The sequence below is a fragment of the Chamaea fasciata genome, unplaced genomic scaffold (assembly GCF_029207755.1).
Source record: "Chamaea fasciata isolate MVZ Bird 193981 ecotype frontalis unplaced genomic scaffold, bChaFas1.0.hap1 SCAF_21, whole genome shotgun sequence".
NCBI lineage: Eukaryota > Metazoa > Chordata > Aves > Passeriformes > Sylviidae > Chamaea > Chamaea fasciata.
Window position 1 is genome coordinate 6,315,921 of NW_027094106.1, and position 25,530 is coordinate 6,341,450.

Sequence of the window (25,530 nt, forward strand, 5' to 3'; positions counted from 1 at the left end):
GCCAATAGAAGCGCCGTGGTGGCGGGTGACACGCGGCGTGACGTCAGGCGGCGCCGGAAGGAGGCGGTGGCGGCAGCGGCGGCGGGAGGATTTGGCGGCAGCGGCGGGAGGATTTGGCGGCAGCGGCGGACCTGACACCATGAGCGTGCGGCTGAGCGAAGGGGCCATCGCGGTGAGAGGCTCGGGGTGGGCTGGGATGGACCTGGTCCTGGTCAGGGTGGGAGATGGAAGCCGGGCCTGGGCACCGGGTCCGGCCCGGTCCCGAGGGTGGAAGCAGGCCCGGAGCGGGGCCTGGTCCCGGGGGGTGGTCCTGGTCCAACGGTAACGGTCACACCGGTGTCCCTGGCTCTTCCACGGCAGTTCCTCCTCAACTCCTTGGCTACAGCCCTTCGTAGGTTGGGCCCGATGATCCCAGACGTCCAAGCTAATTGATTCTGTGGTTCTGTCACTGGGGGTGGCGGGGCGATCCCGGACGAGGCGGTGGCACATTTCTGAGCGTCTCTTTCGTTTCTCCAGGCCATAATGCAAGGCGAGGAAGTCTCCAAGCCCGTGCTGCAAGTCATCGTGAGTACTGTCCCTCCCGGGGTCCTGAGTGCAGCCAGAGTTCTTCTGCAGAGAAGCTGAGCAAGGCTGCTCTACTTTTAATTCTCTTAATGTTGTTTTACATTGCTTGGGCTGTGCCGTTGATATTAGTGTTCAAAAACGCCGAATAGATAAGTTACTTGTTGTTGATGTCACTTGCTGTTTTTGAAAAGTTTCTGAACAAATGTGAACTGACAACCTGGGTTTGTTTTTTTTTCCCTGCAGAACACACGAGCTATTGCCACCGGAACTGGGCCCCCACGTTACCGAGTGCTGATGAGTGATGGGGTGAACACCCTCTCCTGTGAGTATGACGAGCTGCAGTGAGGTTTTTCTAAGTGTGGAGATGCTAAGAGTGATAAAGTTCTGGTCTGGTGGTAACTGGATGCAAGGTGCTGAAATAAATACTGAAGGAAATTGTGGTTTTTCACGGGGCCGCAGACTCTGACGTGTGCGTCTGCATTTTGTCATTCAGGTGAAATCTACGACTTCTAGAACTTTGTGAAATACAAGCAGTCCACTTGCTGCAGGATGTAATGAAAACATAGAAACCTATACATGTAACATTGATTTTAGAGTAATTTAGCTTAATCTTCCTCTCAGTTCTTTGATATACAATCATTCTAGCTATCACTGCACTCTGAAATGTGGGGAATAAATACAGCATAGTTTATAGTCAGTTTTGGTGACTTCCTAGCAGTTGCACTGTTTTCTTTGTCAAGCTGTAGATCAGTGCAGTACTTGACTGGCTGGAAAAGGTGTGGGCAGCCATGGCAGCCCCTTTTAAAGCTGGCATTGTGGATTGTTTCAATATTTTCCTTCTGCTCCTGCAGCATTCATGTTGGCAACACAGCTGAACTCCCTGGTGGAAGAGGAACGCCTGGCAGCCCGGTGTATTTGCCAGGTTAACAGATTCATTGTCAACAGCCTGAAAGATGGAAGGTATTTGTGTTAATCTTTAAGTACAGCCCTACAGAAAGGCAGGTGCACTAGTGGGGGCTCTGTGCTTTGTGGCTAAGCAGAGGCCAAGTGCTTTTGGTTGGGATTATCTGAAAATTCTCAGGCTTTAGGGTGTGAGAGGGAAAGTCCACAGCAGTAACAGAAGAAATAAATTGCAGGATGTGGCTCTAGTGGGATCAGATGTATCTGGTACAGTGTTTTAGTAATATAAAGTTTCCAGTTGCAGTACTCCAACTCCAGCTGGAATACTCCAAATACTTGAACAAAGCTTCCTTATAATTATTTGCCGTTGAAAAGAAACAATAAAGATACCTTGTTACTTAGGTGTTGTGGAATCTGGTCTTTTATTAAAGTTTGAGGATATATGATAGGAGGAAAATTTGAGGGGCTGGGACACTGCAGAATGAGAAGGGATCTAGGTGAAACTATTACAGAAAAACTATGTATATGTCTAGCAGGATATGAACTGAGGTTCATATTCTTTTTGTTCTGGGGAGAAGACAACAATTTTTGAGGCAGGGAATAAATATCTGATCTGGTTTTGCTACTTTTAAAACACAGTGGTTTCCCAAGCTATTTTTGGTACCTGTTCAGCCTGCCATCACCTGTCCATGATGCAGTTTGATGTTTCAAGCTTACTTGTCCCTCAAGAGGGGGCTTAGTTTATAGAGGAGAGCTTTTGTCTCCCAGATCCTTCATCCAAAGAATCAGCCTCTTAATGCTTGGTTTTCTCACTTGCTGCAAAGGATATTCAGAGATGGGAGTTGCAGAGGAAGCGAACGTGTTTGTTTGCTGTCTGTTCTGTGTTGTAGGAGAGTGGTTATCCTGATGGATGTAAATGTCCTGCAAACTGCTGATCAGGTTGCTGGGCCTATTGGCAATCCCCAGCCATACAATGAAGGTGAGTATCTGTAAGCAAATGCTTTTCTGTCAGCTCAGAGAGCCTTTCAGCTTCTCTCTTTCACTTGAAAAAAGCAGTCAGACACGTTGAGGTTTTTTTTATGCCTGGAATAGTGATGTCCAGATCTTGAAAATCCTTTTTGTTTGTGTCACACAAGCTGCGGGTTGTTCCTATTTTAATAAACTCTGCACTGTGGCTGGAGCTTGAGTCTCTCCATGGTATTTGGAGCATCCATACCTTATAACCCTGACAGGTTTTTATTGTAGTGAGTGGTCTCTGCCTCGAGTTCCAGTAAGTGAGCGGAAGCTATTTTATGTCTCCTCATAATGAGTAATCAAATAGATTCTAATTTCTCCTGTCTGGAAAGAAACAGGAGGAGGAAGATGGAATAATGATCTGTAAAAGTCTAAGATGGTGTGGAGGGGATGAATAAAGAATGATGAATCTCTCTCTCTCTCTCTTTCCTATGTTCATTTGATGCTCTTTAGCTCTCGTGTTGTCAGGCAGTGGTTGTAAAACAAAGGCTGCACCACACCCCTAAACTGCATAGTTAAATTATGGAACTTGTGGAGGTAGGTGCTAAAAATTGGCTCAGGTTCAAAAAGCAATTAGATGTGAAAGAGGAATCCATTAAAGGCTGTTAAACATAACAATACATCCTCTGCATGAATGTTAGGCGCAGGAAGCACTAAAACTTAGATTGCTCCAAGTGTATAGACAAGAGACTGGTATGAAAACAAGGAGAGCACAAAATTCCCTAAGCACCCCTTCCTACCATGCCCAGCTGAAAAAGGATTGAGGCACTGGGTGGACCTTAATCTGACCTGCCACGAATCTCATTAGATCTGTTATGTTGCATAAATAACTGTGTTCTTCACTTTTGTGTGCTGAGCTTGCAGTTCTCATGCAAATGGTTTTTTAAATTAAAACATTTTTTCCCTTTGAGAATGTTCAAAAGTCTGTTCTGCTCTTCCAATTCTGATCTTTTTAAAAGGAGGGAGAATAATAAGCACTTAAAGAAAATATTTGAACAGCTCTGTCAGTGATGTATACACAGATAATGGCTGGAATTTAATAGCAAACAGCTCTTCCTGAAGATTTTTTTTAATCCTGAGAGGAGTGAACTAATATGTTTTTATTACTAAGGGACCACACATTAGTGGCAAGAGTTTTCTGTAGAATAGTTTGGACGAACAGTGGTGGTAGGTACATTGCTCTTCTGGTTAAAAATCTATTCTGTTGCAAAGGCAAAGACATCTTTCTTCATTAACTTTTTTCAAGGGAATTAAGAGGGGCGTTTGTTAAATGAGCCTAAAGAATCCTTTGTTCCTTTGATAGTTAGTTAGCTAATTGCTGTTTAAAAAATGTGTTGACATCTCAGATTTTATGGTTTAATCCCGCAGTTGCTGTAGAGACCAAGACTTTCAGAATAGCTACTGAGCAGACTGTTTTGTGCCTTTCTCCCATTTCCCTGCTTATGTGATACAAGAGCTTGTGAACTATAGTGTTTTTCAGTTATATTGTTGCTTAGAAACCACTGAGAACGTGGTATCTGACAGAACTGAGCTGAAAATATACCTTTAACTATAAATTCTGGTGAAATTACCATTACTTTGATCAAAGTTGTGTTCTTCATTTGGACTTACAAAAATACTCTGTGGTGAAGGTTTCAAATCTAAACTCTTTTGGAGATGTTACAGGTCTGTGGTCATAGTATGTGTAGGCTTGCACTAGATAGAAGATGCCAAATAGGATGTGATATGTATTTCATTTTTACACTGATCTTATTCTGACGACTTCATACCCTTTTATTTGATACTAAATAAGGTTTCTCATACAAGAGATGGTGATAGTTTAGATTAGGTAAGATTAACCCAGCCTTGCTGCTCTGCAGGCTGCAAGATTTGTCATGAAGGCCTTGATGAAATGGCAGAGGTGTGTATTTCAAATTGCATATTCCCAAAGTTCCTGTATATAATAAGAAATTATATTTTTGAGGGACACTCGGCTAATGCAAAATGAGCATCTTAAATGTACTTTGTGGTTTCCATTAAAAAAAAGTTCTGGTATTTTAAAAATGTATCTTTTAGCCTTTTGGTTTTTCTTGAAATACAGATCTCAGACTGCCAGACCTAGGATTAAGGAATATTCTTTCTCAGACTGTAATAGCACAGTGGGACCCAGGGGGGTGAGAAGCTGGCTTTTGGCCACTTTACATGGGAGCAGTAGGTGGTTAATCTGCCTAACAAGGAAGCTGGAGACACAATCTTCTTATTACAAATCATAAAAACTTTTCAGGGAGCCTCTCATAATACTATTGAAAATTAAGACTGAGCAGTTTAGTTCCTGTTGAAGACTGGATGGTTGTGTTATTACTGTCGTTAATCTCATTCAAATTACTCTGATGCTGGACTTTCTTTTCACTATGACAATGACTTGCTACTTATGTTTAACTTCTGTCATTAATCTTTCCATGTTGAAATGTTTATGTACTTACACATTCACTTGAACTCCTTATTCTTGCCCTTCCCACTGCTGTGATTTAGGTGTGTGTTGTTTCAAAGTGCATTTTTTTCCCCCTTCTCTCCCTTCCCTGCTGCTCAGTTCTGGGGCAGGTCTTGTGTCATGGCTCTGTGGCAAAACCTCTGGGTGACGAATTATTGGAGGCTGAGGGCTCCTGTTACGTAGTTATTGCCTTTGAGTAGGCTGTGGGGCAGCTGCAGGCAAAGGTCTTGGCTTTGCCTAACCACTACATACAGCAGAAATGTGAGCAGGTATTTCAGCTGCTTTTTTTCACCTCTTGCTAATAAAAACTAACAGCAAAAACCAGGCAGCCTCCTCAGTTTTTTGAGCACTTTAAGTGATCTGTAGGCCACCAGCCACCAAAAATCACAGTTTAGGAGTCCCTAGGCTCTCCAAGCGAGAAAATTGGAGAGATATTTCTGCTACTTCTGTATTTGAACACATGCACAGATGTGTGAATTTATTCTTACTCTGTTGAGAAACACTCGGCTGTGGGTAGGCAGCCATTAAAATGTGAATTTGTGTTTCATAACGCACACGTGTTCCAATGGATGTGGTGGTCTTTGGTTTGATTTTCAGTGGGTTTTTTTTTTAAATCACAAATTCCTACAGAAAAAAAAACATATTTGGAAGAGAAGTAATGAGGAAACCTCTTAATGCTTCATACCCACATTCTGTTCTTCCTGAATATTCCTCCCCTGGCGAGACATATTTTTCTCCTAATGCGTCTTGTTGGGTTTTTTTCCACTTTCCCTCGCACAAAATGAATTTGGGTGTGGAGTGCTGACCCTCTGAGCACCTGAGGCCACTGAGCAAGGGGGAGACCTGGCTCCTCCATCTAGTGGAACCTGCAGCAAATACACATTTTGCTGTTTGACGTCACGCTGTTGCCAGGGAGACTGTCACCAGTTCACCGATGTGACTCTACTGCGGCAAGTTAGAGGAGCAGATTGGGGTTTGTGCAAGGAAGGACCTGGATTTTTGGATTAAAAATAACCAGGGAGTTACCTCTGGAGCCTGCACCACATCTGGCAACACCACACTGGGGTCTCCTTGTGTTGTGTCTGTTCCTTTCCCGTAGTTTGGTGCCATCCCTCCATCCTGGGATTCTCTGCTTTTGTTCCTCGTGGTGCTCTACAGGCTTGGTGTGACCTTCTCCATTTTCTCTGCCCATCTTCCTCCTCACATCCCAAATCATGGGGGTTTTGCCTGTTCAGGCTTAGGTCTTCTGCAAAGCAAGACCTTAAGGATCAGTTGTGTCCGAAAGGACAAAAATGTTGGATATTTTCTCGTCTAGAGGCACATTATATTGTAAAGGGATTCAAATTTTTGAATGGTAAATTAGTCTTTTAATGGACTTTTACTTTAGATATGCTTGTCTGCTCTTTCCCTGGTAATTTATCATTAATTTAAAGCAAGTAAAAGTCCTGAAATCTAAAAAAATGGACACTGTGTTCTTGCTATATAGCATCACTTTGCTCCCTAAGCAATTTACTGTTGTGTGCCAAGAGGGAACCTGGTGAATTCTGAAGTGATGACTCCATCACCCCCATATTAAACATCTTCATATTTCGGAAATAAAATGCAGCAGGTGTTTTCTTTGTCTTGGGTTAACTTCAGATTTGACTTTACCCAGTGGATTTTTGGCCCTTTCTGAGTGATGAGACAGAATTCTCTACAGTTTTTTTTTATCTTAGCTGTTAGGTAGGAACAGAAACTACCTGTCAGAGCAATAGCAGCTGATAAACACTGAAAAGTTGTCAAGATTACTTCAGGGCTGTCCTTTTAAATCACCATCAGCCTTGAGTTCTTTCCAAGTAGAAAGCAGTTGCTTGAGGAAAGAGATCTGACTGGAATTCCTTCATGGTAATGTTCAACAGATAGCTTGCTGCTCCTGTGTCTTAAATACCTGAATTTTAGCATGTTCTCTGTGGTTTTAATTTATTTTTTTTTTAATGCAAGTCTTACTTCCTAAAAGGAAACTTTGAATTACTGTGCTCCCTACTCTATGGTCTCTTTCCATTTTTATTACCAGGACAAGGGCAACGTTCTGCAGCTCCAGCAGGAAACTCAGCAGCCAGCAAACCCCAGCAACAAAATGGCAATTTATCTGGAGCAGGTAAGAGTCATCCCGCGCAGGAATTCTGACATGTGATCAGTGAGAAACTACAGCTTCAGTTTAAATAAAATCCTTTCTAATGGTGTTGCACAAGAAGCTCTCCATTGAGGAGTAACCCATAGCTTGACAAGGTGAATTCTCTCAAGAGAACTCTATGTTATAAAAGAGCGAAGAAAATGTCCCTTTTCTTCCCCAAGGGGGAAAAAAAAAAAAAGCCAACTTTATTCAGTTTTCATTGCATTCTTGAAAAAGTGCTCTGTGGGCACCCACATGAGGCTGCAGTTTGGAGCTGGCCACCAACTGTGTGTGTTGCCAATGCTGGCATAGTGGCCAAACGTTTTAGGCAATACACTGAAGTTATTTGATAGTACATCTAGAAATGTTGTTTTTTGATTAAGATTTCAGTGAGAGAAAGATGCAGTCAATTTAAATGTCAGCCTGTAGACTTTTTTTTTTTTGAGCTAAAAAGTTGTCAATCCTAATTCTTGGTGCTGCTTTAACTTGTCTGTATTCTTTACCCCTGTGTTTGGGAAGGATTTTTAAATAGTAAAATTTTGACATTTGCTTAGAAACTTGCAGCAGAAAACAAGCTCCTCCTTCCTTGCTTAAAGCTGATCACAAGAGTTTTTTGCATATACATTGACAAGACTGAGTTTAGAATTAGCAGCATCACTTTATGTCAAAAAACTATTTGTGGGGTATTTTTCCTTAGTTGTTCCCCCAAGTGTTGTCTTGATCTAACACTTCCCATCCCTGGGAATGTTCAAGGCTGAGTTGGGTGGGGTTCTGGGTAAGGTTGTTTGTGGAAGGTATCTCTGTCCTTGACAGGAGTCCCTTCCAACCCAAACACCCTGTGATCCTGTTATTTTAGAGAATTTACTGCTAAACAGTTGTATGCCACTTAACCTGTGTTCAAGTGGTTGACTCTTGTGGACACATCTCCACTTAAGTGCAAGCACTCTAAAAGGTCTGAGAGTGTCTCTTCTGCAGCGTTTTGCAGCCTAGAAAACACTTGTGACCAAGAGTAGAAATGATGCAACAAACTTCAAGCTCCTCTGTGGTGCCCACATGGCACAGGGAGCTGCAGTTTTCTCTGGAACTTTGCCTGTGTTGCTCCCCATGGCGTGGTGGGGAAGTTCTGCACCTTGAGTTGGTTTTAACCTGATTTTTGCGTGCAAAGCTGAAATCCTGTCTGCTCTGTTGTGGTTTTTGGAAGGTCCTGCTGCTCCCAAGTACCATGCTCCCTCCAACCAGTTTGGAAAAGCGAGTGCTCCCAGTGCCCTGAAGACACCTGGGGGGTCTCAGGCCAAAGTGGTGCCAATTGCCAGCTTGAATCCATACCAGTCCAAGTAAGTTCTTGTGGTTTGCCAGGCCTTGTTCATGTCACAGGCAGGAAGGAGCAATAGATTTGTTTTGCTTTTCTGTGTGTGAGTCTCTGTCAAATAATTCATTGAGTTCTCTGGACTTTTTTGGTTAAGTTCGAACAAACCAACCCGACAACGGCCACAAAACCACCCAGAGAAACAAGCAAAAAAACCTTTCATGGAAACACTGATGGGCTTTGTTTTGGTTTTTGGGGGGTTTTGTATTGTAGTTGTTGTTTCGGGGTTTTGTTTGGGGTTTTGTTTTCTGCCTTTTTTTTTTTCTGTGCGGAAGGGTGTTCTTTTCTTTCTTTCTTTTATCTTTTTAAATTGCATCAACACTCTTAACAATCTGAGATTTGCCTTGCCATTGTCTTGGTGCAGCTGCCCTGCTGAGCTTGATAGGTTTTTAATATTTTAGTTGAAAATCGATTGACTTGTCTGGTTCTTTTTCTTCTTCCTAAAGCAACCCTCCTTTTGGTAACTTAATGACAAAACAGCTCAGTAAGCTATTCACTTCGGCTACTGAGCTGTTGAAAAGCGTGAGGATGTAATTATTTAGTGAATGACATTTTTAAGTTATGCAAACTGATTTGATTACCCAAGTTAAATGCGAATCCTATAATTGAGCTCTTGAGTTCTGGCGTGGCTTTTCAGAGCAGGCAAACTGCTGTGTGAGAAATGTACCCTAGAAGAGTAAAAGATTTGAGGCCTGCTTCTGTGCAGAAGGATTGTTCACTATTATTATCATACTGGATGCTTTATGGCTGCTTTGTTGCCTTCTCTACAACTTTCTGTCTTTAATGGTCTAGGCCATTAAAAGAGAAAGCTGTGGAAAGAGTTGCCGAGGTGCAGTGGGAAGATTCTGGCTTTTAAATAGTCACATTACAGTTCTAAAGGTTTGTCAAGTCAGTCTCTTCTTTAAAAAGATGCAGAAGAGTGATTTCTTGCATGATTTCAGGTGGACCATTTGTGCTCGGGTTACCCAAAAAGGTCAGATCCGCACGTGGAGCAACTCCCGTGGTGAAGGAAAGCTCTTTTCCATAGAGCTGGTTGATGAAAGTGTAAGTGTCATATGTAGAGACAAAGATAATGTATGCCAGATGCTGATGAACCCTTCATAAAGGCAGAATAGAGGAAATAAAGTGCATTTTTCGGAAATGATTTTTTTTATTACAACTGAAACTTGTATCCCTGCATTCATTAAGTTGCACATCAACGTGCCAGTTTTTATCCAGAATGAAGTCTTAAATGTGCAGCATTGCTGATTATTTTTCATCAAAGTCTATAGTGTGTGACTGGATTTTTGCAGCTTCAAAATAGAGTTGTTTATGCAAACTGACAACCTAATACTGAGGGTTGTGGTGGTTTCCTGTAGATTGAGAGTGACATCTCCTCCTGGCTGAGCTACACCTTACAAAACAGGGAGTGAGAGGAGCATTACCTCCAAGTTACAAGCTTTCAATTTTCATGAGGAAATTGGAGTACAAATTATTGTAACACTGAGAAATTTCCTCTGTGGTTTGTTTGGGGAATGGTATCTGGTTAATCGAACTGAACTTGCAGTTTGTCAAACCTCTTATCAAATTACAGCCTTCTGTCGTGAAAACAAACAAGATTCTGCTAGATTATATTGAGTGTAAAATGTGAGGTTAATAATATAACATGTTGTCACCAGGCATTTGTTTTCTCTGCATAGTATCTGTATTAATTTTTTTTTTTTTTAAAAACAGTATTTATATCTAGTGAGGGTATAATTGTTATTAATTCTTACTTATAGACATTTCTGAGTGGGAGCCATCACAATATACTGTGTGCTAACTTGTGGAGCTGCGGGGTCTATTTGAATTTTATTTCATCACTGCCAGTTTCACTGGCATTTTCAGAGGTGTCTCTATGATGGATGTAGTTCTTATGCCTTTTATTCTGAAGCTGTAGATGTACTAATGAGACTTGAATATGAGGTTTGATTGTCAGGTGTAGAATATGTCATTTTAACTCTAACTACAGATGTGAAGAGAAGGTTGTTTGTTTCTCACATGCCTGGAGCTACCCTGGCAGACCCCACTGTCTCTGCAGGACTGCTGCCACTTAACATTGCAAAGATTTATTTTTTTTTAAATCTTTTTCCATGCCAAATTTCACTTCTGACCAGCTCCCCTATTTTCCTGCAGGGTGAGATTAGAGCTACTGCATTCAACGATCAAGCAGACAAGTTCTTTCCACTCCTTGAATTGAACAAGGTATGGTAGTTTTGTGCTTTCTTAGACTGACAGGAGCTGGAAAAAGAGGAACTTGAACCTAGCAAGGATTTTTAAAGGTGAACACAATCTATTTTCCCTGACTGCTGATAATATCCCCTGTTTCATTGCTTTCTCCTGTAGGTATATTATTTTACCAAAGGCAATTTGAAGACTGCTAACAAGCAATATACAGCTGTTAAGAATGACTATGAGATTACATTCACTAATGAGACTTCAGTTGTGCCCTGTGATGATGCCCAGCATCTTCCATCTGTTCAGTTTGATTTTGTATCCATCTCTGAGTTGGAGAACACGCCCAAAGACTCGATTGTTGGTCAGTCAAAATAGAAAAATGACAAATTCTAAACCTTTGAAGTTTGATTTTTGTGTTCTTATTCTGGGCAGGTAGTGAGCATAGGATGCTTTGAGTGTTGTGATCTCTTAATTGAAGTCATCCAGTGATGGTTGCCATTAAAAAACCCCTCAGGCAGTTTTCCTGTTAAGATGATTTTGCCCTGGTTTCTAACAATATATAACAATTATTCTTCAAACTTGTGCTTCAATCTAAAGACAGTAGGTGATAGTTGTTTATTGTACTGTGATCACTGTTTTCCACAGAAAAAGGCTGAAAGAAAAAAATGCCCTTGCTCAGCACGTGTGCATTTCATACCTTCTGTGGTCTTGCTTTCTTTCACTATCTAATTATCTCTGTAGTGATTTTGGCATAATTCATTGCATCCAAGTCCAAGTTGCATGACTGTTTTGGCTTGCTTTGTGAAGTATTGGAGGTTTGTTTTTCTGTAATTCGTTGGGCAGAGTCCTCCGGAAAAATCAGAGGCTTGGGTGGGGGCGAGGGTTCTCAGGTTTCAGAGGCACAAGATGCCTGTGATTCAGAGACATTCAGCTGGGAATTTTAAAGGTAGATGGGTAATACTAAACGTGGTGTATTTTTAGGGACTGCACAGGGGCTTGTTTTAGCTCTTAGCACCTGAACATGCAGACTTGTTAAAGTTGCAACTTACGATTGCAGAGTTTTGTGGAGGCACGAGCCAGTTGTTTCATTGTCTTTCAGTCACTTTGAAGGCTCTTGCTTGTGCTTTTAGCAGCAAGTGTGTGTTACATGATCAGGACTGAAGTCCTTTGACAGAATGTGATGGGAAAAGATAGTACAATGCCTTGATCTCTCTAATGTGGTGAGGCTTGCATTCATGAATATCTTAATGACTGCGTCAACAAAATTAAAGCACTGAAGAGTTCTGTAGTGGAACATTCCTACCATAATACACTTAATTTCCATATCAGATTGCATTTCAATAGGGAGCTGGGATACAAGGTAAAAATCTGACAGTAGGTTTGCATTCTTCTCGTGTGATCTTGTATTCCCCAATTGTGACCCTTGAGTAACTCTAAATTGTAACTGTTTCTCAGATGTAATTGGAATTTGCAAGAGCTACGAAGATGTCACTAAAATTACAGTGAAAGCTAACAATAGGGAGGTTTCAAAGAGGAACGTGCATCTGATGGATACATCAGGGAAACTGGTGACAGCTACGCTGTGGGGAAATGAGGTATGTGCTCTCTTACCTGTTCTTAGCAAAGCTTCCTTGGTGTTGGGTGAGTTGTCACCTGAGATGGGCACAGCACTGACACAGTCCTGGGTGTTCAAAGATCAGGGGCCAAGAGAAGGTGAAAGACTGTCTGGTTGCATTCAGGTGTGATGTTCTTAACCTTTCCCTGACAAACTGCTGACATGATCTGACTAATGTGTTCTGAACAACTGCAGACATTATGTCTCAAGCCAAAACACTGAAGGGAACGGGCTCCTGGTTTAGGAAAGGGTATGAGCTGCAGTTTGATTATGGAAAAGCCTGCTGGCTATGGCTGTCTCAAATGAGATGAATTTTATTTTTAGGGTGGGATACGTGTTTCCCCTAATGAGGAGGTTGAGAGGCTGTCTCAGACCGGGAGTTTAAAGCATCAGAGCCTTGGAAGTGAAAGTTTGAACAGTTGCAGTAAACTGCTTCCTTATCTTTTTAACAGGCTACTTTGTTTTCCACTGTTGTTATAGATACTTAGGGATTTATGTGCCAGTCTATAAAATGGGAGTGATCCTGCCAGCTTGACAGTGATGCTTTATGGCTAAATGATCAAGTGCACTGATACTGTAGGTACCTAAACACCATTAACCATCTGCTGATACAAATGAAGTAAACTGAAGTTCAGTATCACAAAGCCTTAAGATTGAACTAGGTTATAATAGGAGAGACTACTGGTATACAATTCCTGGCATAACTCTTCCAACAGAGATCAAGGTCTGCATTTTCAAAGTTAAATCTGTTTGCTTGCTTGTAGAATAGAAATATCAATAAGCATTGAAGGGGAGTGATGTATGGCTTGCAGCTGGCACGGTTAGGGTTAGAATTTGTATGTCCTTTACAACAGTCACTGCTATGACTGCTGGGATGTGTTTTCTGTTCTTTTTGCATCTCATGGGTACAGTGAGTACAACTGCAACTCCAGCTCATTTGTTATCTTTAAGCACATGATCCCCCCCTTGCTTGCTGAGTGGTGTGGGGTCCATAAAATCTATATTTTTCAAACCCTCTCTCATGCCATGAAGTTCTTTGTTAGTGTCAGACTACTGAGGTGATGGCAGTTGAACAGCATTAGAGCAGCTTTATGAGATAAAAAACAGAAGATGGAAAGTTGAGTAAAAATGTTTGGTCAGCATAGCTGCACTTCTGTGTAAGTGGTAGTAAGATGGACATGATTGGCTCAGTGAAGCTGAGTGAGTTGTTCTGTCTCCTGAGGAGTCTGATATGAACAATTAATTTTGTTTCCATTCCCATAACACATCTCCCTTCCTAAAATCCTGGTGTAAAGCTGCTGACAGACGGGACCAGTCTTTCCTAATAAACCCGTGGTGTGACTTAAGGATTCTCTGGTTCCCCAGGAAACAGGGTATTGGGATTGCACAGAAGATTGTCACCTACCTTTGCTTAGACTCCTAATGACTGCATTCAAAACCTTACCTTTTAGATACAGTGGGGTAGATTGATTCAGGTTTGGTCTCATGTCATGACCTGTGAATTATGACCACAAGTTCAGTGCCTTTCCTGTAATGTGCTGCTGCTGCTCTCTGGTTTTTCACTCATGCAGGCTGAACAGTTTGATGGTTCCAGACAACCTGTGATTGCCATCAAAGGAGCCCGTGTCTCTGACTTTGGTGGCAGAAGCCTGTCTGTCCTGTCCTCCAGCACAGTTGTCGTCAACCCTGATAGCCCAGAGGCTTTCAAGCTCCGAGGATGGTATGAGTGTGTTTGTTGTTTCATTTCACCCTCCTGCAGAGTATTTGTTTTATTTTGTTTCTCTGTACTTGAGCGGTGTGTGTAGCACTGAGAGAAAGTGGCAGAGGGTATGGCTTCCAGGGCCGTAGAAACTTCACTGGCTTGCAAGCCCTAGAGCCTGGAAGGCTGTCCTTCTTAAGTTGTTTGATTCAAAAAACTTTTAATTCCATGACAGACCTTGAAAAATTGGAATCGGGGTAGTGCATGCTGACCCAAAGCCTTGGAAGGCAGCATGAAATCAGGCTTGACCAGCTCTACTTTCTGAGGCTTGATCTGAGAGAACAGTATTTTTTTTCCACAGGCTTTTTCCATTGTGTGGAATCTGATACGCACTCAGTTAGTGTGGAGGGACTGTTTGACATCTCTCAGTGTCTGCTTCTTGCCAGATATTTTTTCAGATAGCAAAATAACTCTTTTATTGTCAGGAAAACAAAGCGATTTCATTGTTGCCTCTCCCGTAAGTAGTTGTTAAATTGTCTGCTGTAAGTATGAATGTGGTGAGATGTGGTGTGTGTATGTGTGAAGAGGGTTAAGTGCCAACAGCATCAGACTTGTGAATCCTGAGTCTTCAGATTCCAGTTACATCACCCAAATGTGGATGAAATAAATGGCATCCTCCATTTGTCATTGAGCTGTGGCTCTCCCCTACTTCAGAGGCTTGTTGGAGATAAAATTGATTGTGGGTCTGAGCTATTACTGTCACGCTTTAATTAAGCTCAATCTTTGAGCCTCGTTGGTGTGTTTGTGAAATCACAAAGCCCATCACAACGGGAATGCAGTGCAACCTTTTGCTGAAGAGCTGTGCTTTCTTATTTTAACAGAGGAAGCATAATCTTTTCAATGCTATTTGCTTTTTCTTTCGAAGCTGCTGCGAAGATAATGGTACCATGTAATTTAATTTTAATTATGGAAATATCTTGATGCCCTTAAATCTTGTTATCTGCCTGCCTCTGAGAAGTGTGCAGTGCGTGGTTTGACCACTAGCTGGCAAACAAATTGCAGTTATATAGAACAAAGCTGTCCTCCTTTTGTGGGTTTGTAAAATACTGTGCTAATTAAGTCAGACTATTAACTTATTCTGAAATGCTATTTTTGTTTGCAATATACACATATTACTGTAATTGTTTCCTTTGCAATCATTGATAAAAAATCCCTCATGTATCGAGCACATGAAAACAAACATAAGCTTTTTGATAAGTCTGTATGGTCTGTTCTCCAAAAATAGAAGTGCATCTCTGTGGTTGCAGGTTTGACTCCGAGGGGCAGCATCTGGAATGTGCCTCCATCTCTGATGTGAGGGGTGGGCCAGCAGCTGGAGCAAATACCAATTGGAAAACTTTGTTTGAAGCCAAATCTGAGAACTTGGGACAGGGAGATAAGGTAAGGCATGGCCACTCAGTGCAAGCTTTGTGTATTGGGGAGAAAATAAAAGCAAGGCTTTGTGCAGGTATTCTTCTTTTTGAAGTAGCCCAAGTGTTGAGCAGTATGTGTTTACTGTCTTGGAATTTATGCTATTAATTAATATTATTGTTCTTCAAATAAATCCAAGCTTGTCGCTGATGTTGCAACGTGACACTTTGTTTGCAAGAGAATTCTACGCCTCGCTTAAATGAAGGGGGGATGTTTTTACCCCAAAGATTTTCAAATAAGCAGCACAGAGTGTTCCAGGAGAAACAGGTGCATTAGGAGGAAGTGGTTTTCAAGGGTGCACACTTGGTCAATAGAAAAGCTGGTAATAAACCCCAGGTCTTTGGCTTTTCATTCCAGAAACCTCTCTAGGCTTTTTATTTTTAATTTTTTTAAATTTATACTGCTTTTTATTTTTAATTTTTTCTTCTCAGACTTAAGTGCTAAGCTGTTTGGGATATCCAAGAGCTTCTATTGATGGAAAAAAACCCCTTTAAAATCATAGAGTGATTTGGGTTGGAAGGGACCTTAAAGATCAGCTCTTTCCAAACCCCTAATCATGGGCAGGGATGCCACCCCTTAGATATAAGGTGGCTCAGAGTCCCATCCAACCTGGCCCTGAACATTTTCACTTTACCTGTAATTCGGCTATTTTCTTGGACAATTTTTGCCCATGCTTCTTAAGCAACCTCTATTTTTCTCCTGAAAGACTTGACCGTGGTCTTAAACCATTATGATGATTATTTTAGTGTGGTGAGTGGGTATTTTGTTCTGTAGGCTATAGTTTAATCAAACGCTTATCTGTAACACTACACAATAGGCTTTCTGTTTTTTTGTATTGGTTCCCGAAAGAAGCGTAGGAAAGTGCAGAATCTTAATCCTGTGAAAAAGTGCAGATTTGAACAGACACAATGGAGAATCAAATATGCTTTATCTAAAGAAGACCTAGCAATTGGAGTTTCCTGCAATGGAAACACAAAATAATCTTGCTGTAGGGGCTTTATTAACATAATGGAAGCCTAAAAATTATTGCAACAGAGGGGTTGATTTACAGTTTCCCAGTAATCCATAGCTGTTAAGCTTTCTAATCCTAAATATCCAAGTATGGGTGCCTTGCTTTTGTAGTTAATTCAGAATGGGGAAAACATTGAGTATTTTGAGGCTAATGTTGCACACTCACTCTCCCAGGCAGATTATTTTAGCTGTGTGGGCACAATTGTACATCTGCGCAAAGAGAACAGCATGTACCAGGCATGTCCCTCTCAGGATTGCAACAAGAAAGTGATAGACCAGCAAAATGGACTTTACCGCTGCGAGAAGTGTGACCGCGAATTCCCCAACTTCAAGTACCGCCTGATGCTCCTGGTGAGTACCCGGATCAGATTTCGGGGCGTTTCCTGCCACGTTCCCGGCACAATCCAAACAGGAAATCTTTTGAGGGAACGGCAAGCCGAGCCGGTGTTGTTGGTCTGTCTGTGCTGCCCGTGAGTTCGAGGGCATTTAGCTGGTTTGTGTGCTCTACCTGAGTGAGGGATGTTTCACTGAGCTGATTAGCAGTTTGTTTTCCTAGTGCTCCAATTAAAAGCGTTTCTCTTTGCCAAAAAGTTGCTGCTAGCTCGGTGGATTCTGGTTTCCAAGTGTACTATGCAGTGCAGAATACAGATGGCCTCCGCCTCTTCAGTAGTGAAGATAAACTGAAGTAAAATGGCATTTCTGGAGAGCAGTAATTGCACTTTTACAGCTGCTACCTATATTTAGTACAGTTTTTTTGGTAGGTATTGTTCTGCCTCGTGCTTTAATGGAGCCTGCTTCTGAAAGTTGTCTGGGGATTATTATTGTGATGCCCACTTACACCATAGGCATTGAACCCTCTTCTGTTTCACATTATAAATTAGAGTTGTATCTCCCTCTTAGAAATGCTCTGCCAGGTGGGCATGCAGAGAGAAGGGAGCTATCCCTGCAGCCTCCCTAAAACACAAACTGATGCTGAATAATTTTTATCAGCTAACTTCTAGGAACACATGAACTGATTTGCATAGCAGAGTCATTCTTGTAGAATATAAAGGGGATGCTGAGGGTACATTCAGGGCCTCCAGAGCAGTGTCTCCCATTTCCTCATTCCTAATGGTCAAAGCAGCCAGGAAGTGCATGTGAGGCTGAAAATTGATCTTTTAACTGTCCAATCCTTGAATGTTTTGATAGTTTCCTCATAACATAGCATAGTGTTACATGAATTTATGCTCAAGCACTCAGGTATGTGCAAAGTAAATTCTGTTTTCAGAGTTTCTGCTGTCTCCCTTGGTGGTTATTGTTGTGGGATACCTGTTCCTGCTCACAGCTCATCAGTGGCAGCGGGACACAGCTGAGCATCCATCAGTGTTGTCCTGCTATGATCTTGTTGGCCTCTCCCTGTGGTTCAATCTGCTGCCAATATTAACCTTTGTTAAGTTATGGACATTCTGTGGAGCTTAAAGATAGGAAGTCACTGCTTTCCACCCTCAGTGATTGAAAGGACATACAGGTCAGGCTCTGAGAGTTACTGGAAATTTAAAACACTCTGTGGCTCTGAGATATTTTTTTCTTTTGTGTTGTCTTCTGTCTTTCTGGTGGAAAAGGCAACTGGGTGAAATAACCTTTTGGGTTTTGTTGTTGTATTCTAGATTACCATTGCGGACTGTCTGGAATATCAGTGGGTGACTTGTTTCCAAGACACAGCAGAGTTCATTCTTGGGCAAAACGCAGCTTTCCTGGGAGAACTGAAGGAAAAGGTCAGTCAATTAGCTAATTGTATTTTTACTGTTTGCCTTGAAGTCGAACTATGTTTCACTCATCTTGTATTGGGCTGCCCTCAGATTTCTTGGTGGTTTTTTTTTCTTTTTGGATCCTTCTGGTAAGGAAATATTGTAATGTTTTGAAGGCGAGTCTGGCAAAGATGTGAGGTTTGTGTGGAACACCAGTGCTGATCCACCAGAGAGCATGGTCTGATATTTCTGTATGAATGTGCAGGAAATGTGTCAAAGGCACTGGGGCGTGTTCATGTACTTGCTGTGGGAATTAGCAGCATTTAAAATACATAAAATTATTCCACATGAAAGAAAGGGATGTTCTGTTTCATTTGTCAAGGATTTGATTTGACCCTTTCCCTGGGTCATAGGCCAGCTCAGCTCAGCCCAAGGTTGTCCTCCAGATGTTGGCCTTCAGTATCTTTTACAAGTTCACAAATCATTGCTTCTGCCTAGCCTGAAGTTCTTGGCAGGGACTTGTTTACTCTCCTTGGGATTATTTTCCACAGGCCATCTGCCTGAAGAACAGAGATTTGCCTGCTTTCCCCCATAGTTTGCTCCCACAGTCAGTCTGTCTACCCCTGAGCTCTTTTGGCTGCTGAAAGCTGAAGATCAGCCTGTCCTCATCACCTGGACCTGGAGAGGCAGCTGATCACTTCAGGGCTGTGCCACAGCCTGTGGGGGACTGACAGCTTTAACACGTGTTGGCTCCAGTAGAAAAGACAGCCTGTTTTATCATTGTACCTAGATTGGAAGAATCTGCAAAAAAACCCCCTAGTTTAGCAATGAATGCTGACAGCATTATCCCTAATGTGTTCCAAAAATTTGTTTACAAAATCAAAAAGTTCTAGAACACTTTGTATGTATCTTTGTTAAGTAGGCAGGAAGCTTTTTGAACTGATGTGTGTGAGCCCACTTTTGAAGGCTTTTTTTTCCCCCCCACCAAATATCATCAGAACTTTGTGGGTCTCATGAAAACCACAATTTGTAAAACGGGTCACTGGCAGAGATGCTGAAGTGATCTTCCTGTGACAGATAGAACGGTTTTTAAGGTTGTAAGTCATTAGACACTAACAGGCAGTATTATCTTCCCTTTGTCACTCTGTGCTTTTCTGCTGCATTTGTCTTTCTTCCAACCAAAATAATCTCTTCCTGATTTTTTTTTTTTTAACTTGTGTACTGTATAAAAACTGTGTGGCTTTGTTTTGTTTTTAAATGGTGATGTGGAATGCATGATAAGTTCTTGAATTGCATATGAGCCTTGCTGTGCTCCCAGGCTAAGGCTGTTTGATTCCAGGACTCCACAGATAGCCCAGTTGTTGGTTAACCCATTGCTTGGCTGTAGGAGGGAAATGAAGCAGGAGGGATTGTTGAGGCTGTTGTCTTGAGACACTGTTGTAGACCTCTGTTTCTGCAAAGCAGGGCTATTTTTCCTGTAATATGGAATGGTTTTTGGAAATTTTCTGCACTCTGGCTGTCAGAGGTGAAGGGTACAAAGGTTGTGGTTCTGACATGCTGAGTTTTTGTGGCATTACAAAGGCTGGACACCTCTGTTCTGTAGGAAGATGTCCAGCTGAGTGGATTCTAATTAGATGTGCTTGCACTTTTGCATTTCCATTTTCAGACATTCTTAACCTGTCAATATTTTCTTTCTTCAGCCATGCTTAATCTCTGCTAGAGTTTAAACAAAAATTTCTTAGTCGCTTTTAATGTTTGAAGAGAACTGGGTGGGGAAGGAGAGACAGCAGATCCTATGTACCAGTACAAACATGTAATGCCTTTTGAAGAGCTGCCTAATGGAAATGGCTGAGGATAGAAAATGGAACATAATATGGAGTGAGCCCTTGAGCGGGAATGCTTTGTGTTCCAGGAGAAATTGGTTTTGATTTGACACTTTTATGAGCCTTTAAAAATGGTACTCGATGCATTTGCAGTAAGCTTTTCTTAGTGGTTTTTCTCTGATAGAGCTGATGCAGTGTCTTGTGAAGTTGGTGGGAGTCTTTTCACTGCTCACAGTATGGATGGAGTTCATGTACAGCCCGTGACCACGCTAAGCAGAGATACATGTGCAAGGTTTTTCATCTGCCTCTTGCCTGTGCTTGTTAGATACCAAAGGAGGTAATGTGGGGTAGCAGTGACTGCTATGCTGAGGGCATTTTCAACTCACTAATGGTTAGCACAGTTTGTGACAGAGCTGCAGAGAGGAGCTAAATGCTTTATTAAGCGAGTTTTCTTATCCTGTAATCCATAAAATGTCCAAAGGAAGGGGTTTTAATATTCAGGAGGGATATGCCTAAATTCTGTAATCTGTGAACCTAGCTGCTCCTGTTCACCTCCATTTGTTGTGCTTTTCTAAACCCTAGGAGAATCACTGTGTAGTGTAAAATAGTGCTGCACACAGTGAAAAACAGCAGATGTAACACTTGGAATGTGAGTGGAACTGGGGTGGATTCAATTCCAGATCAGATGCTCTGTCTGCTGCTGGAGTGACTGATCAAGTCAAGTGCATCTGGTAGATAAATGCATTAATAATTACTTGTCAGTATCATCAGGGAGATGCAGGTTTTGGTTTTTTTTTTTTTTTGTTTGAATGTCAGCAAAGGTTTTTACGACTCATATTTTTACAAAAATAAACTTTTTTTTTCACAGTCTCCACGACTTGCCTGCTCCTTTTCTACTGTTTTGACAAATTGTCTGTTATAAATGATGATGATGATGTTTAATGTTCATATGGTAATTAGAAGCAGCTTATGTTATAAATATGACACAGTCTTCTCATGGTTATTAAAGCACGTTCAAAACATGGATCTGCTTTTTTTATAGAACATTCTCTTATATAGGCCTGTGTCAGGATGGGAAGGATACATGCAGCTTTGATGGATAAGCAGAAAACCAGAATGCCTAATAAGGCAATTAATAAGGAAATAGTTAACTCTGTCAGTGTTTGTGATCACAGTACAACATCAGAATTAGCCAGTTTGGCAGCTCCTGAAGATTTGTAGCTTTTTTGTTCCTTATACCTGGCTGCAGGTTCAGTGCAATTGAACATTCCTTTGTAGCTAAGAAGTTGTCACCTTTTTATTTTAAAAACTTTTGAGTTATGGGTTTGGCATCTAAAATGTGATGACGGAAGGCTTGTCTCTGCCTGTGTGGGCCAGGTTTTTCCAGTGTTTTGCCAACCTCCCCAAAAGCTGAGCTATTCTCAAAGTTCATGGCACTACTGGGAGCCTGGAGTGTCTGCAGCTGATCCCTGTCTTTGTCCTTCCCTCAGAACGAGCAGGCTTTTGAAGAAGTGTTCCAAAACGCAAACTTCAACACCTATGAGTTCAGGATCCGAGTGAAACTGGAAACTTACAACGTAAGTGTTGCCCAAAAGACAAATAATGTAACTTGTGGCTTTTGTAGTTCAACTTGTCTCCATAGGAGGTGACTTCCTCCTCTTATGTTTGTGGGGAGAGGTTTCCCTTGCTCACAGAGAACAGAAGATTCCAAAGATCACACAAATGCTGTCAATCTTGAGCACTGAAGGGGGGGATCCTTGCTGCTCCCTCTCAGGCTCATCAAGAGTGGCTGGTTTCACATGAAAACAGCATATCAGCTCTGGCAGTTGTGTTGGCACTCCCAGCTAACCCAGATACCATGAGCAGTAAGTTAATGGGGCAGAAGGAGGTTGGAACCAAATGCCTGGAGTGCTTCATGTTCTTTTACATACTAAAATTTCTCTTTCACAGGACGAGTCTCGTATTAAGGCCACAGCAATGGACGTCAAACCCGTGAACTACAGGGAATACAGCAAGAGGTTGATTGCCAACATCAGGAGAAATGCTCAGCTGGGGTGAGGAGGCCAGTGCTGGCTGCTTGAGCCTAGAACTTCCAGGAAAAACTCAATAGATAACGTTACACTGACTTTTTTCCCATCCTGTGTGTGATAATTCGGCATTAGTTACGCCAAGCATGGCAGCCCAGCGTAGTGGGCTGAGTGATTTGATGCATTTCTCTGGAGATGTGCCCTGGGAGGTAAGAGTGCACTCTGATGGCCACGACTCTGTAGTCTGTTGTGGTCTGTTAAACTCTGACAGTGCAGAAAAGGAATCTCTAGACAGATTGCCAGGCTCTTTAAGACGAACCACTCAGAATGTCTGAAGGAACTTTGCTCTCTTCCTATATGTAAAGCTGAATTATATAACCATTTTGTCGTCTTTGCAAGGAAGTAGTGACAACCTTGACACTTTGACTTGTTCAGCAGAGGGTAGGAGGAACAGTGTCACAGAGCTTTCAGATCTGGACAAAAGAGAACAGGTCTATTAGTACAAGTTAGTTCCCTTCCATAGAATTCAAAGGCTTTCACTTTCCACAGGTGCCATGCAGTTGTTAATGCTTGGAATGGCAATATGGTAGAATTATTAATCAAAGACATATCTCTTATATCTGAAGAATATCCTTCCTTCAGGGTTTAATAGACTGAGTCAGATGGGTCTGATATTAATCAAAATTGTCTCTTCTGAGGAAGGCAGATAAGCATTGACTCTCCATCCCCCAGGGAAATCCAGGCAACTACAAAGCATTGCTTTAGTTTTCTCTTCAATTAATACTATGGATTTCTGACTGATTTTTTTGGGCTCACAGTTCCTGCCTATACAAGTTTTGTATGTTTGTATGTTGAGTTTCTTTGGTTTTATTTGTAACGATGTTAATCTGAAATAGGTCTTTAAATGGGGGGAGCTTTGTTTCAATAAACACTGTTTAATTCCTGTATAGTGAATTTTGCTTTCTTTGAACACCAAAGACTTCTCATTACTGGAAAGCAATTAATTAGCTTTCATAATAAGCATTCACTTGGGGGAGATGTTACCTTATTACCAACTCTAAGGTTAGACTGAAGAATGGAGACTTCCTTGCCTGATGTTAACAGCATGGAAATGCAGTGATATTTTCACCATTTCTGTGCCTGAGAATGCTGATGAGCTGGCACTTCTGGGATTTTTATTGACGTTTACACAGCAGTCTAAAACTAACCAGGCTTTGAGATTTGTTCAGACATAGAGCTAGTACAGAAAACAGTAATTATGCTACTGGGCTTTTCAGTCAGCAGAGCATGCTAGCTCTGTGTGCTCCTAATCACATTAATTATGTGTTCCCTGGCTGCAGCTCACAGCTTGGCATTTGCTGCACAGCTCCAAGCATCCAGGCAATGCTGCAGTGGGGCTCTGGTAGCACGAGTGAGATTTATTTATTTATTTTGCTCCGTAGAGCAGAGTTTCTTCGTGTGTTCAGTTGGTGCCCTTTATTCCTCGTGATTTCCTGTTTGTCATCTCAAGTCTTGGTGTTTAAGTGCTGTAAATGTCATTTCCATTGATGGACATGAAGCACATTATTCTGGGCCCATTAATTGCGAGCACAACCTCTTCTTTTTTGGATTCTGAGGATCACGACTGGGTTCTTCTGCTGATGTCTTGCATTTTTTTATTGAAGTATTTGTTCCCTCTGACCTTGCTTATAAAGCATTGACTAGAAAATTACGGTCTTCAGCACAGTTCTGGATTGACAAATGCTAGGTTAGTGGTGATAATCCGTCTTTCCACTCTGCTAACCAGTCTTTTAGTACTGCTTCCTTCCTATCCCTCCTACCCAGTTTTAGGAAACTGGGAACAAGTGGTAATGCACAATGTTCCTTGAGGCTCATTTCCAGTTCCTGGGCTCATCCATATACACCAGGAAGTTTTTATGGGTGTTGTTTTTGGCAGGTGTTTGCTGCTCTGAGTGTTGCACACCTGCCTCTGCTGGGGCAGCACCTTTTCCCAGGGGGAATTGCTGCACATCCATATTGCAGGGTTTACTGTGCCAGCAGCCAGAGCACTAGAGATGGAGGGTATCAATACTCAAGAGCATTAAGATATCTTACAGGATCAGCTGAATGACCTTGAGAACTGGAACAGAAAATCAACTTAAAACAGTTTGTGTGAAAAGCCATTTATTTGAGGACTAATAAAAAACAACCCTCTGCTCTAAAGTGGATGCTCATTAGTGACTGAAGAGTTGGAGGGTTTTAATCATGCTTTAATCAGCTAGTATATGATAAAAACATCAAGCTATGTGAGGCAAGGTATTTCTAGTGTAGCTATACAAGTGCCACAGCATTATATAAGCCTCTGCTGTGAGATCTCATCTCGAATGCTATGTACAGCTCTGGCCTGCAATGTGGAGAGGCAAAAAAGAAACTCAGCTGGGGCGAGTACAGAGGAGGACTACACTGCTGAGTAGGAGAATGAGGATCTTTTTTAGGAGGGGCCTAGAAGAGCTAATATAGCAGAATGAATCCTGAGAGGGGCATATGATTTCCCACTTATATAAAAGATAGATGCCTCTATCTATCCTGCCTTCCTTCCCCGATCATAGGCTAGAGCTGCTGAAGGTAACTGGTTAATAAATTGTTTGTTAATCCCAGGAAAGTGAAGTATCCAGCTGAGGAGTGAGGGCAAGGAAGGAGTGGAGGTGTCTCCATTCTCTTCCCACCTCACTGCCAGCTGACCATAGCCATCCAAACCCTGGGAGATCCCTGCAGCCACTGGCATGAGCCGTGGAAAACTTCACAAAGGCTCTGGGCTCTTCTGACTGTGCTAATTAAGTGGACTCACAATGCTAATTTGGATTACTGGCAAACTAGCCTGTGCCTTCCTTCCCCTCATCATAAATCTCCCCTGCTACCACCCAGGCTATTCTGGATAGCTTCAGCCATTATCTGGGCTGAATACGTATTTACTCAATTGAAAGGATTCTGGAGTTGTTCGTAACTAGATCTCTGTGAGGTGAGGATTCCTGTGGCTGCTCGTGTTTTGCTTTAAATTAAACGTACACAGCAGAGATGAAATTGGGAGGCTGCTGGTTTGGAAACAGGCAGGTGCCAAGGCAATTACACAGGAGCATCAAGTTCTGCATGGCTGAGGGAAGACCTGGAGTGTGCCCTGCCAGGCCACGTTCAGGTAGTTTTGCTGTTTGTCTTAATTCCCTCTGGTGGGATTGAACTGTGTTTTCACTGGGTGTGAATTTTAAAGGAGTTGTTAGTGACCCTTTACGAGTCCCTGGAGGCGAGATTCTGTTAGAGCCACACCGAGTTTTTAAGATGCATCAGGTGGTTTGTTGTTTGTTTGGGGCTTTTTGTCCCCGAAGTAAAGCTTTGAGGAGCAATCCATTCTCAGAGCCGTTGTAAGGAATAAATGGTGGTCTTAGATGGATCAGGAGTGACTGGTTGCTTTGTGCTGTGTGTGCTCTGCCTGGCAGCTGGGATGAGTGTGCGTGTGTGGGCT

The 25,530-nt window shown here is 42.0% G+C and overlaps 1 protein-coding gene across 1 annotated transcript; it reads left to right on the forward strand.

Moving 5' to 3' along the window:
* The first annotated feature begins 69 nt into the window (after positions 1-69).
* RPA1 (replication protein A1) lies at positions 70-22,981 on the forward strand. The gene is made up of 17 exons (XM_066201698.1): positions 70-172; positions 517-564; positions 808-886; positions 1,416-1,524; positions 2,355-2,443; positions 7,002-7,085; positions 8,302-8,434; positions 9,408-9,510; positions 10,621-10,689; positions 10,831-11,023; positions 12,118-12,257; positions 13,849-13,997; positions 15,284-15,416; positions 16,632-16,808; positions 18,104-18,211; positions 21,498-21,584; positions 21,958-22,981. Exons 1-17 carry the CDS (start codon positions 140-142, stop codon positions 22,063-22,065), a joined length of 1,842 nt encoding a protein of 613 aa, XP_066057795.1. The 5' UTR covers positions 70-139; the 3' UTR covers positions 22,066-22,981.
* The last annotated feature ends 2,549 nt before the right edge of the window (positions 22,982-25,530 follow it).